This window comes from Trifolium pratense, linkage group LG2 (genome assembly GCF_020283565.1).
Source record: "Trifolium pratense cultivar HEN17-A07 linkage group LG2, ARS_RC_1.1, whole genome shotgun sequence".
NCBI lineage: Eukaryota > Viridiplantae > Streptophyta > Magnoliopsida > Fabales > Fabaceae > Trifolium > Trifolium pratense.
Window position 1 is genome coordinate 70,369,115 of NC_060060.1, and position 9,013 is coordinate 70,378,127.

The 9,013-nt window shown below is 44.7% G+C and overlaps 1 protein-coding gene across 1 annotated transcript; it reads right to left on the minus strand.

Moving 5' to 3' along the window:
- Positions 1 to 7,865: 7,865 nt before the first annotated feature.
- LOC123905341 lies at positions 7,866 to 8,257 on the minus strand. The gene has a single exon (XM_045954949.1). It carries the CDS (start codon positions 8,148 to 8,150, stop codon positions 7,866 to 7,868), a length of 285 nt encoding a protein of 94 aa, XP_045810905.1. The 5' UTR covers positions 8,151 to 8,257.
- Positions 8,258 to 9,013: the final 756 nt, after the last annotated feature.

The following is a 9,013-nucleotide window of genomic DNA, read 5'->3' on the forward strand; positions in this document are numbered from 1 at the left end:
TCGGAGTACTAGTGTCCCAACGTCAAATTCTCGCTTGATGACCTTTTTGTCGTGCCGCTTTGCTATTTTTTGTTTCAAAGTAGCTTCTCGGAGGGCTGCGCCGTCTCGGAGTTCTTCCAAGAGGTCGAGTTCCTCTCTGAGCATTTCATGGTTGTCTTCCCCTTCGAGGGGTACTTCTGTTCGGAAGGAGGATGCTCCGGTTTCTACTGGAATTACGGCCTCTGTTCCGTACGTCAGTCGGAAAGGCGTTTCTCCCGTTGTAGAATGTGGAGTGGTTCGGTAAGACCAGAGTACGCTGTGTAGTTCCTCTGTCCATTTTCCTTTTGCTTCATCCAACCTTCTTTTGAGTCCTCGTAGTATAACCCTGTTCGCAGCTTCGGCTTGTCCGTTCGTTTGAGGGTGTTCGACCGAGGTGAAATGTTGGGTCGTACCTATTTTTGCCATGAATTCTCGCACTTTCTTGTCCGTGAATTGAGTCCCGTTATCTGTAACGACAACTTGAGGGATCCCAAACCTCGCAAGTATATTGCGTTTGAAGAATCGCAACACGTTGAATGTTGTGATGTGGGCGAGAGGTTCGGCTTCGATCCATTTCGTGAAGTAGTCGACAGCTACTATTAGGTATTTATTTTGTCCTGCTGCCGTTGGAAACGGTCCTAAGAGGTCCATCCCCCACCAAGAAAACGGCCACGGGGATGATAGCGTTCTTAGCTCGTTTGGAGGGGCCAAGTGCATATCCCCGTGACGTTGGCATTTGTCACATTTTTTGACATGCTCTTTTGCGTCTGCTTGCATGGTAGGCCAATAGAATCCTGCTCGCAAGGCCTTTCTGGCCAAGGAGCGTCCACCGATGTGTTGACCGTTTATTCCTTCGTGGATCTCGCCGAGGATCGAGGCTACCTCGCTTTCCTCGACACACCTTAGCAGAGGGATGGAAAATCCTCGGCGGTACATTTTTCCATTTAGGATCACATATGCGCAGGCTCTCCTTTTTACCTTAGCCGCCTCCTTCTTATCAAGTGGGAGGTTTCCAGTGTTCAGAAATTCGAACACGGGTGTCATCCAGCTGTTGGCGTCGATCTCGCATATCAGGAATACCTCGGTGGGTTTTACTATGCTTGGTTTGGATAGCGTTTCCTGAATAAGCGATTGATTTCCACCTTTCTTTTTCTTAGTGCTTGCGAGCTTCGATAAAATATCTGCTCTTGCATTGTGTTCACGAGGAACGTGCTTGATTTCGGTTTGTCTGAATTTGGTTAACTTCTCTTTGATCAAGTTTAAATATTCCGTGAGTCGCTCGTCTTTTGTTTGGTATTCCCCGGTTATTTGTGATGCGACGAGCTGTGAGTCCGTGAATATTTTAATTTCCTCGGCTTCCATGTCCTGAGCCAACCTTAACCCTGCCAAGAAAGCTTCGTATTCGGCTTGGTTGTTTGTGGTTGGAAAGGCGAGCTCGAGTGAAACTTCTATGAGCGCTCCTTCACCGCTTTCGAGTATGATACCTGCACCACTCCCTTGTGGATTTGAGGATCCATCTACGAAGATGGTCCATTTGTTTTTGTTCGGGGTAGATGGTGTGGTCATCTCGGCTATGAAGTCTGCTAGCACTTGGGCTTTTAAAGCCTTTCTGCTTTCGAAAAAGATTTCGAATTCGGACAACTCGAGCGACCATTTTAGCATTCGTCCTGTCATATCCGGCCTCGCAAGGAGTTGCTTAATCGGTTGATCAGTTCGAACCACGATGGAGTGAGCTAAGAAATAGTGTCTTAACTTCCTTGCGGCCATGACTACTGCTAAGGCCGTTTTTTCAATCTGTAAGTATCGGAGTTCTGGTCCTTGCAGAGCCTTGCTCACGAAATAGACAGGTTTTTGCCCTTGCTCGGTTTCTCTTATGAGAACGGCGCTGATGGCCTCCGATGCTACGGCGAGATAAAGATATAGGGTTTCCCCTTCGTTGGGTCGCGTTAGTACTGGGGGTTCGGATAATGCTCGTTTTAAGTGTTGTAGCGCGTCCTCGCATTCCTGTGTCCATTCGAATGCGGATTCTTTTCTAAGTAATTTGAATAAAGGCAGCGCGTGTTGAGCGGATTTCGCGACAAAACGAGATAAGGCTGTGAGCATCCCATTTAATGATTGTATTGATTTCTTTGAGTCCGGCGTGGGAAATTCAAAGAATGCTCTGCATTTATCGGGGTTAGCTTCGATTCCTCTTTCGGTTAAGTAAAACCCGAGGAATTTCCCAGCTTTTACGCCGAACGTACATTTTTCAGGATTGAATCTCATGTTATACTTTCTCGCTTGGTCGAATACTCTTTTTAGATGGGCTGTATGATCGACTTCCTCTTCGGATTTGACGATCATATCATCCATGTAGACTTCGAGCATGTCACCGATTTCATTATTGAAGACTTTGTTCATCATCCTTTGGTATGTGGCGCCTGCGTTTTTAAGTCCGAAAGGCATTACGTTGTAATAATAATTACCGGATTCGGTCATAAACGCTGTTTTCTTTTTATCGATTTCAGCCATTTTTATTTGATTATAACCCGAGTACGCATCCATAAACGATAGTAATTTAAATCCTGATGAATTATCTACTAATTTGTCTATGTTAGGTAAAGGGTAAGCGTCTTTAGGGCAAGCCCTATTAAGATCGGTATAGTCAACACACATGCGCCATTTTCCATTCGATTTCTTAACAAGTACAACATTGGATAGCCAGGTGGTATACCTAGCTTCCGAAATGAAATTTGCCTCGAGGAGGTCTTTTACAGCTTTTTCGGCAGCCTCCGCTTTTTCGGGAGACTGCTTCCTACGCCGCTGAACAACGGCACTAGCCCTAGGATCTAAAGTCAGCTGGTGACAAGCGACCTCAGGGTCGATACCAGGCATCTCTGCAGCGCTCCAGGCGAACAGTTCAGCATTGTCCTTAAGGCAGGCGATCAGCTGCTTTTTGACCAAGTCGGGGAGTCCAGTTCCAATCTTGATCCCTTTGAGGGGGTCTTCGCCCAAGGGCACCAGCTCGAAATCTCCGTCCGGGATGGGGCGGTAGATTTTCTTTTCAGCATCGGCGAGGTCCTTCTGTTTTTCTTCTTGATGCTCCTTTTTCGTGAGTCGAGCATCGATGTCGACGGAACCTCCAATAGTGTTTACCCCCGGATTTTTCTTTTCAGTTTTCTTGGGGGTTGCCACGGTGCTCAGATTCTTTGCCGCGGCCTCGAAGCATCTCCTCGCAGCAGCTATGTCGCCGTTGATGGTGGCGACCTGGCCGTCCGGTGTGTAGTATTTCAGCTTTAAGTGGACAGTGGACGACACAGCAAATAGCTCCGCTAAAGTAGTTCTGCCGATGATGCAGTTGTACAGCGAGGGACAGTCGACGACCATGAATTGCGTCCTCACGGATTTCATAGCCTTTTCCTCGCCGAAGGTGACGATGAGGTCCACATATCCCCAAGGCTTGGTAGTCGACCCATTGAACCCCTGAAGGTCGGGTCCTACGTAAGGGACCAAGTTTTTCTCCGACAGCTGTAAAGTTTTGAATAGCCCCGAGTACATCACGTCACACGAGCTTCCCTGATCAACGAGGATGCGGTGGACGTCGAAGTTCGCCATGCGAGCCCTCACCAACAGTGGTATCTGATAGTTTGGCGAGCCCCCAGGGACTTCTGATTTGTAGAAGGCCAGCGGGTCGGAATCTCCCTCGGGTTTGGTGACGGTGATGGGAGTCACCGAGCAAACGTTCTCCAGCTCATCGAACTTTCTTTTCACCGATCCGAGAGTGATTTTGTTCAGCCCTCCACCTGTTATCACCAGTGCTTTTGGGAAATTTTCCCATGAGCCGTTCAGGTGGGCGTTGAAATGCCTCAGGAGCGCTCCCTCGTCTGACCCCGGGGATGGGAGTGGAATTTCAGGTGCTGAGATGGCAAGCGCCTGAGGGACGATGCCTCTGTTTTCCTGCTCGGGAACATCAATGGCCATTGCGACCTCTTGAGGCTCCCGCCTTTGCTGTTGTTGTTGTTGTGCTTGTTCGTCGTTCTGAACATACCTGCGGGCATAGCCCTTTTGTATCAGAATCTCGATGGCATCTTTCAAGTGGACACAGTCCTCAGTGACGTGTCCGTGGCTTTTATGATAGCGACAAAATTTCGTCCTATCAGTATTTGCCTTCATGGGCTGCTGTCTCGGGAAGTGGATCCCAGCCTTTTTGAAGTCCGCAGCGGAGACTTCGGCGAAAATGCGATCTCTTGACGCATTCAGTGGAGTATATGTTGTGAATTTTCCCCGAGGAGGTTTGGAATCTTTTATCCTTTCCTCCCTTTGCTTTTCGTTACCTCTTCGCGAGGTTCCAGCTTCGTCCTTTTCATGGTTCCTGGTTTTTTCTTGACTTTTCGGCCTTCTTATATCTTTGGCCCTTTGTTTCTCCTCGTAGGTAATGTACTTCTTCGCTTTTTCGAAGAATGCATCCAGCGTTTTCGGCTCTTCGATACCGACAGCTTTAGCAAAGTCGCTGTCTGGATGTAATCCCCTGTCGAGGAGGTACAGCTTCATGCTCTCATCGACCTTCACTTCAACGGCTGCCTTGTTGAACCGTTCGAGGTAGGCCCTTAGAGGCTCGTTCTCGCCTTGGATGATGGCCTCGAGGGTTGCTTCAGTTTTTGGGTGACGCCTCGAGGAAGTGAAGTGAGCCCGGAAGCGGGCGCACAGGTCCGACCAAGAATCTACGGATCCTGGCGCCAAGCTCTTGTACCAAGCCATAGCGCCTTTCCTCAGAGTTGTGGGAAAGAGCTTACACTTGATAGAGCCTCGTACATTTCTGTACTCGAGGAGAGCTTCAAGATTTTCGATGTGCTCGTCCGGGTCTGTCGAGCCATCGTAGGTATCCATTGCCGGTGGTTTTTCGAGTCCGACCGGTAGGGGGAGTTCTCGGATCCTTCGGGAGAGGGGGCCTTGGTGGTTGTCTCTCTCTTCCGGGGATCGGTTCCTCTGGCGACGAGGAGGATTGTCCCTTCTAGGGGAGTGTCTCCTCGGCGGGGTGGAGTTTCGAGATATAGCCTCGTTTCTCCTTTCGCTTCTGTGGCGAGGTGGTGAGCGAGACCTGGAGTAGGTTCTGCTCCTCACTGGTGTGGGTGAACGGCGAGCTGGGCGAGCTTGCGCCGTGATCCTCGACTCGGCAATTGCGTCGATGCGACGGCTTTGTTGCTCGAGCCTTTGATTCTGCTGTTCGAATCGCTGGTTCTGTTGCAGCAGTAAGTCCGACTGGCGGTTGATTGCATTGACCAGCGCAGCCATCATTTCTTGCATGGGAACGCCCGGAGGGATAGCCGCTGCCGGAGTCGCCTGTGGCGGGGTAGCCACAGGGATCTGCGGTTCTTCTGGGTTGTAGGGCTCGTAATGCGCGTTTTGCTCTCCCTGGCCATCTTCCGTTACGGAGGCGAATTGTCCATCCTGCGGATGGTATGCCGCGTAATCCATTGGTGATCCATGGTTCTCCGCCACGTGCTCCGGGATTTGGTGGTTGTTAACGCCAGCCATTGGTCGTGAAAGGGTGTTTTGAGGAAGTTTTTAGTTTTTGGTTTGAATAAACAGGGAAACTATGGTCCCCACAGACGGCGCCACTGATCGTGTAGACCAGAAAGATGCGACTTCGCCGGCGTTTGCGGTGGTTGAGAGCGTTTGAGACCCCTGTTGGAGCGGAGGGGGGTTGTGTACCTGCAGGCACTCCGACGCTCAAGTCAGTATGTGTGTAAGGTTTTCTTAGCTATAAAAAATGCGTACCTTGCAAATGAAGTGAGATGCATATATATAGCCCCCAGCGCTGGGCTAAGGCCCTTGATGGCATTAATGGCCATCAAGTGGCTGCCGGAAAACGGCTTGGAGGCCTTGATGTGCAGTAAATGCTCATCATTCCGGTTTACGGCCGTTACAATACGCAAGGGTATCTGACCGTTAGGACGTGCTCGGATGGTGTATGTGTTCGACACCCTCTGATGCTCGAGCTCGATGCTCGGCCCAGAACAACAACCTTTCTTGATTAATGTTTAAACTACTTCAGCTCACCTACTGCTTACGAATCTCGAACCATTTTTGCAACGAATGAAGGTCTAGTGATTGATTTGGCTAGGAGTGGAATGACAATTATTGCACACAGTGTTATTACGACTCTTCCTAATACACCAGACTAAAATAATTAGCTAACCTGCAATATTCCGGTCCTCGTTCCCGTCAATATTATTATAACTCCACTCTACTACACTTTCAACTTGCATATTGTTGTAGTAAGAGAAATCGAGATACCAGAAGCAGTGAAGTTTTTTAAAAAATAATAATTTTCTTTCCTTGTATCATTACGAAAGAGGAATGAATCGGTTATAGTATTATTACCTTACGAATTGTGGAAGAGAAGTTTTGATCACAAGTTAAGCAACGTAGCAAATTCTCTACTCGTCCACACGAACGATTCTCCTATGGTTCCCAGTGCTAGCCAAGCGATCAGAGGTTATAGAGAGAGTGTGTGTTTTGTTCTTTCAAAACGCGAGTTACCTATGACTTTGGCACAACGGTTCTATTTACAGAACCGCTTGTGTATGCAACAAAGTCAAGTGGTTAGCAATAAATAATTAGCAATTTTACTAACCACGCCCTATTCATAAGTCTTGTTTATGTTTATCCTTATGACTGTTCTATTGTGTGTGACCCTATAAGATTTTGCCACGTTGGCAATATTAAATCTCATATTTAATATTATAAACAGTGAGCGGTATATCGCTGCTACCCAAGTGACAAAATGTTAGGTGATCAGATGAAACCTTTTCATGATAATGTATATGTGTAGTTGTGTACAATTACTCATTTGTCTTTGTATCTATATTGAACACAAGACATAGATAGTGTCATCCTTGAATAGTTCAATATTTATATTTCTTGACCCCGAAACATACTGAGTAACGAATAAGTCCAATATTTCATATTGAGTTAATTCAGCATGGCCATGCAATTTTTCCGTCATGTTCATCAAAAGGCCTAAAGATAAATCCCCTACTATTATGCAACTTTTAGATGCTCTTGATTCAGTACAAAAATTTAGACGCAAAATAGACCCAATTTTATTCCACTGTTTATGTTATAAACACATTCTTTCCTTCGATACACCTTAAATTTTAAAAAATTATACCAATGCCCTTATATTTTTGTATTTGGACTGCCTTAATTTTTTTATTTTGCACCTTGTTCCCAAAATTTCTCATCTAATCTTCTTACCAAAGTTTACAACTTTCACTAGAAACTCAAAACTCAAAATTTACAAGCGTTATATGATCAAAATTTACTTACATGTAATATGTTTTTGAAAAGTAATAAATCACAGGAGCATGGCAGTTATCTAAAAACAGTTTGTGTAAACGTGCTTAAACAAGTTTGTTTAAATACTTCAATTAAAGTTGATAAACGTATTAATTTGAGTTGTAATAAATAAAAATTAAAAATTTAAAGTGAGAAAAAGAAATGATTTTTTTTTTGTTTACCGTAAAATAAAATAAAAAAAGAATACTGTCAGTTTTTGGTAGGGGTGGGCATAAAAATCCAAAAACCAAACCAAACCTGTAAACTGAACCGGACCAAACCATTTAAAATCGAACCAATTTTTAAAAAAACCAAACAAAACTGTTGTGAGATAACAGTTCATTTATCATTTTTTTTAATACAGATCCAGTTTAACTGTAAACTGAACCAATAAACCAAAATTACTAAAACTCTAAAAGACTAAAACTAAAACCCTAAAATCAAATTTGAACCCTAAAATCAGAATGAAAATTCGTTCTCTCTGTCTCTCTCGGATTCATCTTAGCCGATATTCATGGGATGGGCTTCTATGTAAAAGCAACTGGGCGTAAAACCGATACTATGTCTAAGCTTGACTGGATGAGAGTCTTTGCTTTATCAGCTTTTTCCAAGTAATCTTGATGAGATTGGTGTTTTGATCCTTTATTCATAAGAAACCAAGGAACATAAAAAATGGCAGTGATGAGAACTAAGCCAGCAAAAACATGCTTCTTATCGCCGCTATAAAGAACATGATCAATCTTTGATCGGAATCCACCACCTCCGATTTTGGTACCTTCGTTCTTCGTTTTCGATTTTGCTTCTTTGCTCATTTTTCTTTCTTTCGCTTTCTGTGATTTAATTCTTCCTTCTGCCAATGATACTAATTAATCTCATTTAGCAAAAGGAAAATGTATATCTTTTTAGAGATGTTGTTGTTATAGTTTTTGCTAGCTTTCCATTCAATGTTTGTGTTAGTTTTGATGATATTCAAAATCTTGATGCATCAAATAATGTCAATGAACACGACTAGGTTAGGGAAGATATTCAGCAACAATAGTTGAGAAGCCTTCACATGTTATGAACGAAGTTGAAGATGATTCTAATCTGGATATGATACTTTATTAGACTCCATGGACTAAAAAACATTCAAACAATAATTATTGCGCTGATGTATGTTGTGTAGGTACCTATGACGTCTTTAGCCGGATCAGGAGAGCCACCCTTACCTCCACCTGGTGGTGGTGGAGATTTAGGTGGGCATGGGTCAGACCCACCTACACGTGGACGGGGTAAAAGGCTTGCACACCGCGACCTCAAGCGTAGAATGGTGTACAACCGCAATTTGACGTCTATGCCCTGTCGCCTTAACCCAGATGGTACCGAGGTACCACTTGTTCTTGATCCAGAGGAAGAAACACGTGTAGATGACGAAATTAATCCTGCTGATCTTTTGACAACCTCTTTATATATTAATTATCAATACAATAATTAATATTCTTTATAATAATTTGATGTACATTTTGTTAATTGTGTAGTTTTCAACCACAAAAAGCCACCTCGACATCCATCAGTGCAGCGGTTGAGAAAAACTTCCATCAACCATGGCTTTCATGGAAAGAGATTAAAAAGGATAAGATTGCCTGGGAGTCGTTTTGGAATACTTTTCGTGTAAGAAATAGTATACTTTAATTTT

What these genes read in the sequence shown, in the direction of transcription:
- LOC123905341 (XM_045954949.1), bottom strand. Translation starts at nt 8,150, where the DNA reads ATGAGCAAAGAAGCAAAATCGAAAACGAAGAACGAAGGTACCAAAATC.